This window comes from Podarcis filfolensis, assembly GCF_964270895.1.
Source record: "Podarcis filfolensis genome assembly, chromosome: 17".
Taxonomy (NCBI): Eukaryota; Metazoa; Chordata; class Lepidosauria; order Squamata; family Lacertidae; genus Podarcis; species Podarcis filfolensis.
This window is the reverse complement of record NC_139621.1, coordinates 33,144,026-33,161,804: the sequence shown is the minus strand read 5'-3', so window position 1 is coordinate 33,161,804 and position 17,779 is coordinate 33,144,026. Positions and strand designations below refer to the sequence as shown.

General features: G+C 45.2%; 1 protein-coding gene and 1 long non-coding RNA gene across 2 annotated transcripts in view; one reads left to right on the top strand and one right to left on the bottom strand.

The window, feature by feature from the left end:
- Positions 1-4,190, bottom strand: part of LOC310752442 (low-density lipoprotein receptor-related protein 2-like) — a 45,878-nt gene extending 41,688 nt beyond the window's left edge. The window contains exons 1-3 of the mRNA XM_083592617.1: positions 3,297-4,190; positions 2,125-2,238; positions 946-1,065 (exon numbers count right to left, since the gene is read on the bottom strand). Coding sequence (XP_083448743.1) covers positions 946-1,065; positions 2,125-2,238; positions 3,297-3,375 — 313 coding nt within the window. The 5' untranslated portion in view covers positions 3,376-4,190. The remainder of the gene's footprint in view (positions 1-945; positions 1,066-2,124; positions 2,239-3,296) is intronic.
- A 100-nt stretch (positions 4,191-4,290) lies between these two features.
- LOC310753037 lies at positions 4,291-17,544 on the top strand. The gene is made up of 3 exons (XR_014543097.1): positions 4,291-4,634; positions 7,004-7,062; positions 17,432-17,544. It is a non-coding gene; the product is annotated as an uncharacterized lncRNA (long non-coding RNA).
- Positions 17,545-17,779: the final 235 nt, after the last annotated feature.

The window sequence follows — 17,779 nt, the reverse complement described above, 5'->3', positions numbered from 1 at the left end:
CCAAAACCAAGTCACACTTTCCCATAGAAAGTAATGCAAAATGGATTAATCTGTTCCAGACTTTTAAAAACAACCCCTGAAACAGAAATTTAACATGAATTTTACTAGTTACAGGTAGGTAGCCGTCTTGGCCTGTCGTAGTCAAAACAAAATAAAAAAAATCCTTCCAGTAGCACCTTAGAGACCAACTAAGTTTGTTACTGGTATGAGCTTTCGTGTGCATGCACACTTCTTCAGAATTTTACTATCTAACAAGACCATTGATCCATAAAATGAAAGCAATAAATGTACCGCAGTCACACAACCAACCAATCAATCAATCAATCAATCAGTAGCTGAATTGGGTTCCACAGAGTAACACAAAAAGAGAGCCACAAAAACGCAAAATAGCAAAAACAGACAGACCTCAGCATAACACTCAAAATGGAAGTGTGGTATACAAAATGGAAGTGTGGCACTCACATCAGAAGCGTAACACTCAAAACGAAGCATGTTCGGCTTCCGAAGAAAGTTAGCAAACCGGAACACTTACTTCCGGGTTTGCAATGTTTGGGTTCCAAGTTGTTTGAGAACCAAGGTACCACTGTACCAACAGAAGCCCAGATGATAGCACTCCCTTCAGCATTTTGCCTTCCTACTAGGGATGAGGTTATTCCTTCCCTCATCTGTCAGCAGCTAAGAAGCAGGGCTCGGCTGAAAGACCAGCTCCATCCGTGTTGAGAGCAAGGATTGCCCAGCCTCTCTTAGTGTAAGGAAAATTTTATGTTCGACTTTAAGCTGGCCTCTGCTTCAACAGCTTCTGCACTGGGCGTTGCCTACAAAAAACTCTTCATCCAGTCAAGAGATGAAGGAGATAAATGCAAGGGGCATCAGTTGCACTGCACCACAGAGAAAGCCGGAGAAGCAAAATACCAGGGAAATGTTGAAAAATGGTTTTGAACGTACCACAATTCTCTTCATCTGAGCCATCCATGCAATCACTGACTCCATCACAAAGCCAAGTAACAGAAATGCAGCTTCCATCTTTGCACTGCCATGCATTTGGATCACCACCACATCTTTCGTCTGAACGATAAAAGTTATTTAGCTTGATTTAACATTGCACTTAGCTGGAGTGGTTAGGTACTCTCCCTTTTAAAAAGAATGTTGCCTATAGGATAGTTGCCAAGGAGGACTTTGGTAGCCTGGGAAGTTGCTTTGAAATCAACATCCACCGCAAAGATGCTACAGTAAGAGTTTAAAGGACTTGGCATGCGTAATAAAATTATTTCATTAAATTTATACACTGCTTGATTAATGTTTTCAGAAAGCAGTTTACTAAAAAACAACAACATGGATACACAAGTTTATCTTGGAAAGACATTAGCTTAACCAATGAAGTGACTAGGGAAAACATAGTTTCAGCTGTCCCAGGAAACAACATGAGCTATTAAAAGTCCATCTCAAAATGTTTATTAGAAGCCTTGGTATCCCACCTTGGCAGGGCCGGATTTAGGTTTGATGAGGCCCTAAGCTACTGAAGGCAATTAGGCCCTTTATATGTCCAGCTGTCCTTTGTCAACAAATTGTCACTTTTTTGTGTTGAATGTGTTATGTACTGAAGTTCTCACCCTGGGCCAGCAGGGGGATACTGTAGATAGTTATGCAAATGAAGGATCGAAAGTGACGTTCAGTGATTGGATAGTTTTAGAAAATGGCAAGTTACATTGTTCTGGAGCTCTATATAAGCCGGCTGACTGAGCTCCTCAGTTCAGTTCCGTTCCAGCTTACAAATAAAGAGCTACTTTGGAAGAATCACTGTGTCGTCTGATATGTTCGCCCACAACTTAACAGAATATATGCTATATGGTAATTTATGAACTTAATAGGTATCTAAAGTCATTTGTACATAACAAATAGGAGCCTACACAACACAAAACACTGTTGCTGCATGTAGGTTTTATTTTGTTTTTGATCTTATATTTTGGAAATGTACATCCAGTTTTTTCCCCTTTAATTTTTTTGGGGGGCCCCCAAGAGAGTGGGGCCCTAAGCTATCGCTTGTTTAGCTTGTATGTAAATCCGGCACTGAACCTTGGTCTCCCAAATGGACTCTCAGCCATTTGAAGGCTCCGAAAGGCTTACCACATTGCTCATCCGAACCATCAGGGCAGTCTTGCTCTCCATTACAAAGCCACGTCAAAGGAATGCACTTATCTCCACAGACAGCTTGCTGAGAGATACTGCAAACTTTTCCATCTGTACAAGGCAAATAGCGTATAGTCACACTCTGTCCTCTCCGCCCTAACTCCCCCCACCCCAAATCTGCTAGATTGAAGGGGGGGAAACCTCCAAAATGGGTTCATGGGGGAGAGGAAAGAACACAGGAAGGAAACCCTACTGGACAGGAAAAAGCCTTTGTAGCAGCTGAACTCATTTTGACACCACCCATAGTTATTTTATTTACAAGACTCTTTAAAAAGCCAACTTGTTTTTTTTTTAAAGCATGATAGTGTACAATAAAGTCATTCAAACATCACAAAATGAAGGATACAAAGCAAAATTATTTATACACACGCGTTACTCATTTCATTTAGCCTCACTTCCCCAATAAGTATCCCTTGAACTACCATGTGGTTTCGTTTATTAAATTTATATCCCACTGGTCCTTCCAGAGAAGCCTAGAGCTGCAAACTAAGGAGATTAAAGACTACTGTGTAAAAAAACAAAAACCCGAAAGCAATGCCAGCTTGAGAGGAGAGAGGCACATCATCCTCCCAAAAAACCAGAGTCCTTTCTGTTGGGGATAATTCAGACTGAAATTCCACTACCACAAGGTGACAAAAAAAGGTTATTTATGTATGCTACTACTGCACCAGTGTTTTGTTAGCATCAAAATGGAAAACGAGGTCCCAACCAAAGAATGGCAACTTAAGTTGACAGAATATGCACAACTTGCAGAGGCAACACAGAATAAGAGAACTATAAGAACATTTGTTTAAAGAAGACTGGAAAACGTTTATTGAATATATGGGAAATAATTGTGTACAGCTGAAAACGCTGGCAGCATCAAGATAAATTCAACAATGTAAACAAGTTTTGATGGCTGCAGCAATGGAATACCGAATGGAACAGTTTTGTGTAAAATATGCAGGGATTTGTGGTGCGTAAAATGAACCATGGAAAGAGATGAAAGGAAGTCACTGGTATTTTAAGGATGTAAAATGAATTTTTAAAATTGCAAAACAGAAAATTTAAACATACATACATATATATATATATAGCCCACGACCCCACCCCACCTGACACACTCTCACCTTTGTTGGGGAGCAAACCCCACCCAGTCGCAGTAGCGAAGAACAGTAGCAGCGCAGCCTGGAGCGTAGCGCGCCCCATTACGCGCGGAAAAGGCGCGCAGGAGCAGCGCGAGAAACAAAGGCGAGCACAGAAAGAATAAAAGAGCGGGGAAAAGCAGTAACGGAGTAGAAGCGCGGAGAAGCTTTTATCCCCCGCGCAAGAGTCCCACTGGGTGGGGTAGCGGCTGGGCGCGGCTCCGCATTTAGAAGTCCCGTTGCGAGGATCAGGCCCTTTACTCCTCAGCCAAGCGCGGATGGAGTCGCGAGGACCTAATCCTGACGCTCCTCCAAGCCCCGGCGCAACGTAGCTTCTTTGCAGCAAGACACGATGACTGCATCCCTTACTAGGGAGTAAACTGCCTTCGCTGCAACAGGGCTTGCTCCCGAGTAAACGCAGATGGAGTGGGTCTTCTTTGTGGTGGCTCCTCCTTTGTGGGAACTCTCTTCTCAGGAAGGCTCGCCTGAGACCAGCTTAGATCTTTAGGCGCCAGGCAAATTTCCCCCCTCTATCCTTTGGCCTTTAACTATCTGTGGCCATTTTAGAAGTAGGCAGGATATTTTTCATGTTTTTCCTCTTGTGTCAATATATCTGTGTTGTCTGTTTGGCTGGTTGTAAGTCAATTTAGGTTTGCCTTGGGCAGGATAAAGTGACTAACTAGAAAAAGCTGTGCTAAAAGCCCCATCCAACTCAATGCTGGTCCAACTCAATTGCTTCTCTTATATCTGTAATAAGAGTATGTTATTACTGAAACCGAATTTGCTTTAGTTTTAATCTGGTTTTGCTGAAGTGATTTGTTAATCTATCAATTAAACTGTTAGTTTATTTAGTTTTGAATTGTAATTAAGTACTGAATTTATTGGCTCCTGGGTTCATACGGAGGTAATTTTACTGAGGAAATGCTTGTAAAGTTACATTCACAGGCGGGGAGGGGAAATGGATTATAATTGCTGGTAACAGGCAGACATTTTTAACTGCTGAATCTTCTTCCGGGCATAGAGCTGCAATATTGTGCTAAGCTTCACCAGTTGAATTCCTGCCTGTTATTGCTGCTGCTAAATGCATACAGACCTTTGTTAGAAAAACAAATCTTTCATGCCCAATCATATTGTGAAACTGGTAAACTGCAAGGGACATATTCCAGCCACTTTGAAGAAGGCTTCTGCTATGTATTGATTGATAAATATATGCTAATGTTTCAGGTGCTGAAAATATCATTTATAGCCTTATCTTCAGAAGATGAAAGACTCCCGCTGAAAAGGCAGTTTCGAATGCCAGGGTAATCCACAGCTAATTTAGTGGTATGTTACTTAACTTTTGCTAAAAACAATACTATATTCGTTCTTATGAAACCACCATGCACAAGACAGAAAAGATAAGTCGGTTCCGAGATAACTGTGATGTCAGGAGCAAGGTTATCCTTCATACCAGCAGTGGGAAAGAGTACTAACAGAATCCTGTCATCAGGAGTAAGTCCTACCAGGTAAATTGAAATTTTGCTCTTTAGGAAGTGCAAAGTACACCCACCTGTCTGTGATTAACTCAACAGGGCTGGCTTCTAATTTGGCATGTACAGAATTGCACTATTACTCTTTATTTTGAGGCAGTTATGGATGCAGCTGTAACTATTATGAAACCCGCAAAACAGGTATGAGCCGCTGACCGTATTCACAATCTTGGACCCTGCTGTTTTAAAAAGCAGATCAAGCTTTTCCCTGAAGACTTAAACATATTAAGTGGCAAAGTACAATGTTGGGGGGGGGGGTTTCCCTTCAGCAATATTTAATTGTATTGAAAATGTCAATAGGATTCAGCTGTTGCTCACCAGCAGGATCTTACTGTGATAGCATGCAATGTCTTTATTTTCAAAAGAAATTTGAGGTCATGTGGCATTTAAAGTTAAAGACATTGCTTCTGTTTAAAAATGATTTCCATTTGATTTTACATGAACACATTTGTATTATGCGAAGGAAAATTAAAATCATATTATAATAAAAGATTAATGTTATTTTGCTAGGCTGTGTAGAATGGCGTTTGTTGGAGTCTAGTCGTTTTGCCAGTTTTAGAAGTCTGGTCTTTCTGGCTGACAGCTGGCACGGCAGTTCCAAAACAAAGGAGAATAAAGCTTATGGTAAACCATCTCCACCTCTGAATTCTCTTTCCTGGGTCCTGTCCTTTAATAATAATAATAACAATAATAAAATGTTATTTATACCCCGCCCTCCCCAGCCAAGGCCGGGCTCAGGGCAGCTAACAAGCAATAATAAAAACAAGTTGAATGATTACAACTTAAAAACAAGATTAAAATACAACATTAAAATATTGAAACATTAAAATATTAAAATGCAGCCTCATCACAGGAGGAGAAAGGAAAAAGGAAAAAGAAAGAGGGGGAGGGAATCAGATTGGCTCCAAGCCAAAGGCCAGGCGGAACAACTCTGTCTTACAGGCCCTGCAGAAAGAAATCAGATCCTGCAGGGCCCTGGTCTCATGAGGCAGAGTGTTCCACCAGGCCAGAGCCAGTGTTAAAAAGGCCCTGGCTCTGGTTGAAGCTAATCTAACTTCCTTAGGGCCCGGGACCACTAGGGTGTTGCTATTTATGGACCTTGAGGCTCTCCGTGAGGCGGTCCCGTAGGTACGAGGGTCCTAGGCCATGAAGGGCTTTAAAGGTCAAAACCAGCACCTTAAATCTGACCCTGTACTCTGTGCTAAGAGGTGTCTGGGCTAGAACTAGAACATCATGTATTAGTACTGCTGCCCCACATGCAGGGCCAGCCCGAAGATGGAACCAAAGGCTAAAATGGCACCCTCTCTCCATTCTATGAACAGGAGCCCGCTTGACTGGCAGCTGAATCTTAGTACGCTGCTGGTGATGTCATAGCATTCTCTGCTGCATCGATGGCTTTGGACGCATTACACCTTTAAAGCACATTCATTCTTTCAAAGAATTCTGGGTACTGTGGTTTGTTAAGCATTCCTTGGAACTGTGATTCTGTGAGGGGTAAACCACAGTGCCCATAATTCTTTGAGGGAAAGAATGCACTTTTTATGGGCTTCCCATCGTGTTTGCATGCAGGGTCATCACTTGAGGGCAGCAGCATGCAGTGATTTTGCATGTATGGATAGGTTTTGCATGGATAGAATTTTGCATGGATAGGATATAACAGAATGGCCAGAATACTTCCCAGCTGCCAGCCTGCCAGTCAAGTGTATAGTGGGGTCCAGGCAGCACTCTGAGCCTTCCCAACTCCCTCCAAGCACATCCAGCAAATCCATGCTTTCATAAAGCATGTTCCCCACTAGGTGGCATCTTGGACCGAAAAAGCCCAACAACAACTTCGGAAGGGATTGGAAGTTCAGTTGAAGCAGTGGCGTAGCGTGGGTTGTCAGCACCCGGGGCAAGGCAAGTAATTTGCGCCCCCTAACCCGTGAGAGAGTGTGAGTGAGCCAGGTAGGGGCAGAGAGCTGCGAGTGCGAGCGCGCGCCCCCCTATATGTTGCGCCCAGTGCGTCCGGCCCCCCTGCACCCCCCACGCTACGCCACTGAGTTGAAGCCATCGTAAAGTCTTAGCTGTATTTAAAATTAGCCACACTTCCTACTCTTGTTATTATTTGTGATGAAAGTGGAGTAAGAGTTTGTCCTTAAGGTCTCCTCCTCCATCTTCTTTCAGAGGTGTGGTTGCAAGACCTACCACCTGTGTCTCGGCCTACCTTTCTTGTTACCATTCAGGTTGGTGCCATTTTAGCCATGTGTTTTTTTAACTGATATTTAGCTTGCAAGTTTCCACCTGTTTCCCCACCCCATCTCCTTAAGAATTATTAAAATACCAGCATCATAGTGCCTTAGTACAAAATTTAAAAGTGATTAAGGGGGGGGGATCACTATCACTGCCTTCCAGTTTTCTAGTCAGTGCCGTTTTGTCACCACATATTATTTCCCCCCCATCTTAAAACATTTTCTCTTACCTGTTTAAAGTTCAACCATAGTGCTTTAGCGCAGATTTTTAAATCTGATTTTAAAAATGGTTCAAGTGAATTTTCTCTTTCCTGCCTATGCGACTGTGTCACTGAGTCACTCCCGCAGTTAGTTTGAATAAGCAGCAGAGAAATTTCACTGGGACCACATTCCCTGCCTAGTCTTTCAAAGGCAGCAGGTCATTTTAAAAAGACAGCAATCACAAAAAGCCTCTGCCTGCTCTTTAAAGGCAGCAGAGTCTTATCTCCAACCTTAGTGCTGTGGGAATACAGTGCTGTATTCCCACAGTGCTAAGATGAGAAATAAGCCTGTTAGAATTCTGAATTAACTGATGAGGGTGACATACACAGTCAGAAGCAATATGCCTCTGACCAGTTGCTAGAATCGCAGGTAGGGAGAGTGCTGTTACACTTGTCCCGCTTGCAGGCTTCCAGTGGGCATCTGGCTGACCATAGAACCATAGAATTGTAGAGTTGGAAGGGACAACGAGGATCATCTAGTCCAGCCCCCTGCAATGCAGGAATCTTTTGGCCCAATGCGGTGCTCAAACCCACAGCCCTGAGATTAAGAGTCTTCCTGCTTTACTGACTGAACTATCCCAGGATGCTGGACTAGATGGGCCTTTGGCCTGATCCTGCAGTCTCTTCTTAAGCTTTTAGGTGAATGACAGGTGAGTGGCCCTGCTCACCTGTCGAAAACGACTCATGGAAGGTGGGCTAGATCTGGATGCAACCCTCAGGCCAGATCCAGTTTCCCACCCATTGAGTGAATGGAACATAGTTGGGTGAACACACGCAAAAAGCATTCTGCTTCCCGAAGTGTGGAAAGTCAACTGAAATGACAAGTAGTTTACAGTGAAACAGCAAGAGCATCACCCCCCTGTTGCTGTGTTTGATTTGTCCTTAAATGCACTTATTGAACGGAGCCGGGACATAGACTAATTTGTGCAGGCACAAGCTACTGGCATTGCTACATTCCTGGGCTGCCTGCTGTATATGTAGCCTGAAACGTAGCAGCAGATCAACATAAACAAAGATTTGGTAGGCATCCAAAGAACATCAATTAAATCTGAATGCGTGCCAGTTACCAAGAAGTGAAGCCGTAAAGTGCTCTCCAAAAACACAAGCCAGAATTAATGGAAGGAACAGAGCAAATCCAAACCACCAGATCTGCCAGCTGGGAGGAGTTAGGGGGAGAAAGTTCCTTGCTGCAGCAGGCAGCTGTGCCCCTACATGAACATAGCATTTCCCCTCTTGACAGAGTATGTGCATTACTGCCTGCTCCCATTCGGCTGTGTCTTCAGGCCCTGGCATGCTGGACAGCTCCCTGCCCTGGCTTGATACTGGGATCTGCCCAGGTGCTTTGGTGAAGCTGCCAACCATGGATGAGCATGAAAGGGATATGTCTTCTTCCCACCCCCTTTGCTCCACTGTTTGTCTGTGGGGCAAGCAGTCTTCCTGCCAAGTGGATATTCACAGCATCTCAGTGGACCCATTGGTCCCCTCTAGGGCTGAGGAGTCGCATTCCTGAGTGGGCATCTGCGATACCTGGGCTCCTGGACCTTGACACTCTTGTTGGGTTGTGACCTATGCGTGGGAAGGAATGGTATGGAAAACAGTCACCCTAGTTCCCAAGAGTAATGGTGGTATGATGGGACAGTGGTGGTATGAAGGGGAAACCATGGTGCTGGGGGCAGAAGCTGCCGCAACCCCTGCAGGCCCTCCCCTTGGCATCTTCCATGCCCAAACGTCATACCAGCAGGTGTGGTGTTGCCTGCTTTCTTCATGCCTGGTGTATCTTTGCTCATTGGCACCTTGCCTCTTACTTTGCGTCCCCTATCCTGGCTGCTCGGCCGCTCCTTACCATATCTCTGTAGGTGCTTGCAAGTGCTTTATGGAGCATGCAGTGAGAGATAGGAGCATCTTTGGGGCTGTGGTCTTCTCCTCTCCCTGTTGTGGCTGTGTAATCGGTTCCGCCATGGCCATGAAATTTCATTTTCTTCTGTTTGCATTGACCTCTCTGATGTTGTGGGACGTGGGTGGCGCTGTAGGTTACACCACAGAGCCTAGGACTTGCCAATCAGAAGGTTGGCGGTTCGAATCCCTGCGACGGGGTGAGCTCTCGTTGCTCGGTCCCTGCTCCTGCCAACCTAGCAGTTTGAAAGCACGTCAAAGTGCAAGTAGATAAATAGGTATCGCTCTGGTGGGAAGGTAAACAGCGATTCCGTGCGCTGCTCTGGTTCGCCAGAAGCGGCTTAGTCATCCTGGCCACATGGCCTGGAAGCTGTACGCTGGCTCCCTCGGCCAATAAAGCGAGATGAGCGCCGCAACCCCAGAGTTGGTCACGACTGGACCTAATGGTCAGGGGCCCCTTTACCTCTGATGTTGTGCGTTAAGTGAGGGCAGGTGCCTACAGCCATGGTAAATTTTAATGATTTCTCTGCAGTCGAGGTGCTGCTGCCACGTGTGTTTGTGGTGCTGTTTGGGTGCCTGGCAGGTGTGTGTATTGTAGATGGCATGGCTATACATGCTGGGACCTGCATCTGGACTGGCTGCTATGGGCAGGGCTGCTATGGGGATGTGTTTCTTCTGTATGTCTTTGCTTGTTTTCTTTTCTCCAGCAACGGCTTCTCCCACCCCTTGCCATACAGGGTTTGGATGTGGTGGGATTTGCATGGGCATATTGCCAACGCGTTGATCTACTCCCTGGCAGATTTCCCCACTTGGGATTGCTCAGGCAGATACTAACTTGAAAACGGGAAACTGAGCAGAAGCTAAAGTAGAAAGTTCTTGTGTGGAACACTCCTAGAGTGCCGTTGTGAAAGGGCGCGTCTGAATGCTGACCTCCGTACAGTTATTCAGTAACTGTTCCAAGCAAGCTTGTTCATGTTATACTGATGAAAAACCCACGCTTCAGTGACTTACACTGAGATGAGGTTGATGTAACAGAATTCCTGACTGAGATTTCTCGAGAAGCACGTTGATGTGATCTGGTTCTGGGAAGCTGCCTTGTCATCATTGCTCCATCAGGGCCAACTGAGGTCGTGTAACATGAACTTTTGTATAACACAAGCGACAGGGGGCGTATTTTAGGTTTAAGGGAAAGATGGGAAAGATATTTCAGCATGTTGAAAGGTCTGTGATTGTATTTATTCAACTTACCAGTCCCCAAGCCCAGGCATTTCTACTTGGGTCACATTGATTTCCATGGAACTTAGTAAAGGTAAAGGGACCCCTGACCATTAGGTCCAGTTGTGACCGACTCTGGGGTTGCGGCGCTCATCTCACTTTACTGGCCGAGGGAGCTGGCGTACAGCTTCTGGGTCATGTGGCCAGCGTGACTAAGCCGCTTCTGGCAAACCAGAGCAGCACACGGAAACGCCATTTACCTTCCCACCAGAGCAATACCTATTTATCTACTTGCACTTTGACGTGCTTTTGAACTGCTAGGGTGGCAGGAGCAGGGGCCGAGCAACGGGAGCTCACTCTGTCGCGGGGATTCAAACCGCTGACCTTCTGATCGGCAAGTCCTAGGCTCTGTGGTTTAACCCACAGCGCCACCCGCGTCCATGGGACTTACTCCCAGCTAAATGGGTCAGATTGCAGCCCTAATCTCCATCTGATGGGGGAGAGAAGGCAGCTGCTTATCCTCCACAGTTTTCTCTGTTCTTCCCTACTCTCTTGTCCTGCCACTGTGGGTTAGATTGAAAAGCAGAGACACAAACATCCACTCATTCTCTTTCCACGCTTCTTGAGTTTTGTGATGTAGCCAGTGAAACCTAGTGGGTACACAGAGAACTGCTCAGTATTTTGCATTCTTAACACCTCCAGAGACTCACCAAAACTTCCTCCTTTCCATGTTGGGCATCCTGGAAGGTAAAGGAAATGCTAAGGTACAGGTGGTGCAGAGTGCATTGGGCACTTTTTCCTTCCTAGACTGGCCCAGGAAACTCTTTGCATATGCGCTTCTGAGGGGGAATGTTCCTAGCCAGAGATGGAAGCAGCTTTCCCTGCCAGACCAGGTAGGCTTGGATTACAGAGTCTTCCCCAAAGGGGATTTCTAAGAGAAGCATTTTTGCAAGAGAAGTATTGGCTGTGCTCAAAACAAGCCGCATACAATCAGTGATGTCTGTGGTCAGATAAAAGCAAAAAAGAGTAGGACTCCTACCACTTTAACAATGGTATAGAAGGGGGGAGTTTCAGCAGGTGCAGTTTGTGAAACAAGCTACACCTGCTGAAAAATCCTGTTTTTGTTTTTGTTTTTTTAAATCTGGCCCCTCTACTAGGAGATGGCCCATGAGCGAGACTTCCACTGAGCTTCAACAGCATCCAGAAATGTCATCTGTTGCTTGCAATGCCTGCAGGAGAGAGCAAGTTCTTAACTAGGAAACTGCAGCTGTGCTGCTGCTGTTACAAGAAGACAACTAAGGCAATGAGGAAGGAGGAGCTGCCTGAAAGCTGACTGTTCTTTGATTCCACACAAGTTGCTAGAGTACTGAGTGCAGAATTGTAGCAAGCTGTGAATCTCAGCTTTGTCTCCCTCTCCCCACCCCACAAAAATAATTAAGGAAAAGTAAGCATTATTTCCTATCCATTGGAGCTGTGCAAGTTGGCATCTCTGACATGCTTTGAAGCCTATCAAAGCATCAGAAGCAGAAACTGTGGCTGAGTATCTTGCACGTTGCCCTAGGGTGGAGTTCTGGGTGGTGTACTCCCCCCCCCCCCCGCTCTCCTCCTTGAGTAGGAGTAGAAGAATACATATGTAAATATACAGGCAAAATTTTTAACAATGCAGATCTTTTCCCTTTGCATAATTTATACACAGCGCTAAGTTTTGGTTTGCATGGGATTTTGTTTTGTCATGGGGCAGAATTTTAATGGGGAGTGGAACCCTCAGGGCTACTTGAGCTGAGTTTGCAAGGGAAGGAAATAGAGCAGTAGCAAGAGCTCACTCCAGCTGCAGGCCTATACACACACTTAAAGATAAAGGGACCCCTGACCATTAGGTCCAGTCACGGACGACTCTGGGGTTGTGGCGCTCATCTCGCTTTATTGGCCGAGGTAGCTGGTGTACAGCTTCCGGGTCATGTGGCCAGCATGACTAAGCCGCTTCTGGCGAACCAGAGCAGCGCACGGAAACGCCGTTTACCTTCCCGCCGGAGCGGTACCTATTTATCTACTTGCACTTTGACGTGCTTTCGAACTGCTAGGTTGGCAGGAGCAGGGACTGAGCAACGGGAGCTCACCCCATCGTGGGGATTCGAACCGCCGACCTTCTGATCAGCAAGCCCTAGGCTCTGTGGTTTAACCCACAGTGCCACCCACGTCCCATACACATACTTATCTGGGGTAAGTTCCATTGACTACAACTACCATCATCAGACTATAAGCCATGTTGATTGGGGCTGATGAGAGTTGGAGTTGATCAACAGGCTGCCCATCTCTGCCCTAAACCATGCATTGTACCTTGTCAGGTGTTTGATAACCCTCTTGATTTATTTTGTTTTGTAATCTCAAGCAGACTGCAAAAATAGATTTATTGTGTCGCTGATGGCCTGCCATATTAGAAGTGTGTTAGTTAGCTGGGTGGGTCACAAATTCTGCAGCGATCTGACCGTCTTTTTCTCTTGTGCATAGGATGACACTAGAAGTCTGGGAATGAAATAGTAACCCAGTTTGTACTCATTCCATTGGCTGAGCGATGACTTTGTTACCGTAATCCCTTGATTAAACTTGGCTCTGCACTGTAATCTTACACCACAAACTTGGCTGGCTTCAGCTTTCTACATTTCTTCTGCATTCGGAGCCAGCTTAGTTCCTGGTACAGGCCTGCAATGATCTACAGTAATACTGGAGAGTTATATAATCATCTCAGAAATCTATATTGCATTTCCTTCGTGCCAGGGAAACTTTGGATGCTGATTGGTTGAGTCAGAAAGATGCTGAGGAATGTCCATTAACATTCCAAATTCCGGCTTGATCAAGGAACAAAGCTTGACAGCAACAAAATGTTCCCAGCCTGGCTTCTGTGAGAAGGAATATATCAGTCTGAGTTGGATTAAAACTTAGCACATAGGCTCTGTATAGGCTCTGTAGATGGAGGATCTGCGGGGGTGGGTAGCTAAGCCCACTTCAGAGCTGAATAGGAGATGACCAGAAGTATGAAACCTGGTGGGCAAAAAGCACAGAGGTAGATGTATATGTTGAAATATACATTTTTAAAAAAACCAGAAGCATTTTTACTTGGTATTATAGGTCAGGACATTAATAGGCAAGATGTTAAATTGTTTTTATATGCAACAACTGCAGCAAGAGTATTGTTAGCCCAGAAATGGAAACAAGAAGAAATTCCGACGATAGAAGAATGGCAGACGAAATTAATGGACTATGCAGAATTGGACAAAATGACAGGAAGGATTCGAAACCTGCAGGACCAGAGATTTACAGAAGACTGGAAGAAGTATATGTATTATTTTAAGAGCAACTGTAATCAACAAATGACGCTAGTAGGACTACAAGAAGTTTTGTAAGGAGAAATATACGAAGTGTTACAAAGTAGAAAAAGATAGAGATATTGGTTATGAGTTTGAAATGTAATAGGGAAGATAAGAAATGAGTACTGAGAGATTACATTGGAAAATTTTCAGACAGGATTGATGGAAGTCAAAAATTTGAATAAGATGTAAAAGTATGTTTAATTACTGTTGAAAATGATATGTTAAAAAAAACCTAATAAAAATTATATTTTAAAAAAAGCACAGAGGTAGAGCAGTGGAAGGAGAGGAAGAGCAAGTGGTGTATATAAGAAATCTGAGGGAAGACCCTGAGTTTGAAACCTCCCAATACCCATTGTATTACTTGAGAATGGCTTCTCTCTTTTGTTTTCTTCACATTCTGAAAATAGGAGTGTAATAATGCTAAGTTTAGTAAACTCCTGATTGTGCAGGACTTGTAACATGTAAGGTAAAGGTAAAGGGACCCCTGACCACTAGGTCCAGTTGTGACCGACTCTGGGGTTGCGGCGCTCATCTCATTTTATTGGCCGAGGGAGCCGGCGTACAGCTTCCGGGTCATGTGGCCATCATGACTGAGCCGCTTCTGGTGAACCAGAGCAGCGCACGGAAACGTCGTTTACCTTCCCGCCGGAGAGGTACCTATTTATCTACTTGCACTGCGTGCTTTTGAACTGCTAGGTTGGCAGGAGCAGGGACCAAGCAACGGGAGCTCACCCCATTGTGGGGATTCGAACCACCAACCTTCTGATCGGCTCTGTGGTTTAACCCACAGCGCCACCCGTGTCCCCATGTAGCTCATTAGCTTAGTTCACGCATGTAAACTGCCCTGTGAGTACCCCCTACACACACAAAAATCTGGGTGCTATAGTTTAGCCTTCACAGAGCTACAATTTCTATCACCCTTAACAAATCGCAGTTCCCTGGACTTAGTGGGATGTGTGTGTCTGCATGCTTTAAATGTTTGGTGTGTACACCACCATTAAACCAGAGCGTCCTGTAGCTCTCCAACTCAAAAGAAATTATCTTGCCACCTTTCCACTCATCTGCTGAACTGAACACAGCTAAGTTTTGCCTAACAATTTCAAACTGTATTATTTTAATTAGAAAGTCATTGTTCCTTGGCCTGTCCTCAGTAGTTATGGTCAACATTTCCCCCCTCTTATTTCAGGCTTCTAATATTTTTCAACTGCAACATGTTCTCTAACCTCAGTGTGCCGTTCGTTTTACTAAAGGCAAATGACACCCGATTCCTTCATTCGATTCTCCAGCTGGCTTCCCTTCTAGACTTTGCATTGTCCTTTTATCTCCCTCCAAATTCTTTCCAATTTGTCAATGTCTGCCTTGAATTGAGGCATCACTGGAATTATGTTCAATAGTACAATGAAGCATTTATTACAGATATTGTTCTGTGTTTGGCTCGCTTCATCACTGTGAATGGGTGGTCAGGGCCCTTCACAAAAGAAATTTGATGCTTATTTAATGGGTCTAGATGCCCACCCGCGCAGTGGACAATTAACCTGATGGGTAGAGTCTTGGATGTGTGCACTGCTGGGCATGTGTGTGCGAAGCAGCAATTTTGCAAATTTAAATGGACAGAGGGGGAAAAGGAAAGGTAGAGGAAGGAGAAGATGAGGTATGGGGACATAGGAGGAAGGAAGAAGGGCTTCTAGCTGACTTAGCTGAAACTGCTAGTGTTGCATATCTGCAGAGCTGTCTTTAGACCTTCAGCTCTGGGGAAATGGGGAATCCACAAGAAGTTACAACATTAAACAATATTTGGGATTTGGCCTATACAGTGGTACCTTGGGCTACATATGCTTCAGGTTACATACGCTTCAGGTTACAGACTCTGCTAACCCAGAAATATTACCTCGGGTTAAGAACTTTGCTTCAGGATGAGAACAGAAATCGTGCTCCAGCAGCGGGAGGCCCCATTAGCTAAAGAGGTGCTTCAGGTTAAGAACAGTTTCAGGTTAAGAACGGACCTCCGGAACGAATTAAGTACTTAACCTGAGGTACCACTGTACATCATCCAAAACCACTTAGAGTTCCCTGCATGGCTTTTTGTTTTGGGGTTTCACAAAGGCCTCAGTGCAAGTTCGTCAGCAGGTTTAGTCTTCATAAAACCCTTCGATTTCTCTTTGGTCTCCCGTCTGGCAGTGGACCAGAGGCTCCAAACTCCACTCCAGTGCCAAATCAGTCTCCGAAGCTGCACAAAGGGCCTCAAGACACAATTCCAGCATCAAATCTGACTTGCCACTGGCACACCACGGATCTCCTTCATCTTTTTTTACTCTTGCTGTCCCTCCCTGGGCCAGCCTCCTTCTCCCCTGCCCCAAACTGCAAATTCAAGTCCTGCCACAAGTCTTAGTTTGGGGGCACTTTCTTCAGGAACAGCTGGCCCACAATATCCCCTCGGTTCAGGAAATCTGACTGTGCAGGGAGGGTGGTAAGTGTGTCCAGCCAAGCACGCTCAGAATCCCCCTTCAGACTTTTCTGCCCAATGCAGGAAGGTCAGTGTGGAGGAGGCAGGGGTGGCACATGACATATGACCTCATAGGCCCTCCACGGAAGTGAATTTAAAATGCTTAAAGAAGGCTGAAACCTCCCACTGAATTAGAATCATAGAATAGAATCTGTGTCCAGGGCAGCTGTTTACCAGCTCCATCTGGTACGTAGGCTGAGACCCTATCTGCCTGCAGACTGCCTCGCCAGAGTGGTGCATGCTCTGGTTATCTCCCGCTTGGACTACTGCAATGCGCTCTGTGTGGGGCTCTCTTTGAAGGTGACCCAGAAACTGCAATTAATCCAGAATGCGGCAGCTAGACTGGTGACTGGGAGCGGCTGCCGAGACCACATAACACCGGTCCTGAGAGATCTGCATTGGCTCCCAGTACGTTTCCGAGCACAATTCAAAGTGTTGGTGCTGACATTGAAAGTCCTAAACGGCCTTGGTCCAGTATATCTGAAGGAGCGTCTCCACCCCCATCGTTCTACCCGGACACTGAGGTCCAGCACCGAGGGCCTTCTGGCGGTTCCCTCACTGCGAGAAGCCAAGTTACAGGGAACCAGACAGAGGGCCTTCTCAGTAGTGGCACCAGCCCTGTGGAACGCCCTCCCACCAGATGTCAAAGAGAACAACAACTACCAGACTTTTAGAAGACATCTGAAGGCAGCCATGTTTAGGGAAGCTTTTTAATGTTTGATGTTTTACAGTATTTTAATATTTTAATATTTTTTTTTGGAAGCCGCCCAGAGTGGCTGGGGAAGCCCAGCCAGATGGGCAGGGTATAAATAATAAATTATTATCATTATCATTATTATTATTATTATAGAACCATAGAATTGTAGAGTTGGAAGGGATCCCAAGGGTCATCTAGTCCAACCCCCTAAAATGCAGGAATCTAAACTAAAGCGTCCATGAAAGGTGGCCCTCCAAACTCTGCTTTGCAGGCAAGTATTTCTCCACTTGAGATTCTTATTGTTCTGCCTGAGGTACAGGCCTCTGAAATGGATAGAGAATGGTGGAAGTGGTGAAGAAGTTTGGGAATGAGTCCGGGTACAGAAAGGAATGTGTCTTGCCCACCTCTCTCTTTCATTTGCTCCTAGTTGAATAACACCCCACTCCACCCCGCTCTGGGTTGTCACGGACACCATCTGGAGCTGAAAACCCATCCAGTTTGCAACAGGATTAAATAAATGCTTTAATTTTTATCTCTTTATTAAGTGTGCAGTGTTTTTAGCTTGCACTTATAAATGTTCCCTTCTCCCTTTGGGAATGGCGAAATACAAAACAGAGTGGGTCAACCGTGGATAGGGATGAATAAAGTAATCTCAAAGCTGTTTAATCTCATCTATAGACATCAGTCAAAACAGCTGGGCTCCCGTACCCCTCCAAACCTGGTGCTTTGGTTTTATTAGGCCATGCTGTGTTTGGTTTTTTTTTGCAAAGGATCA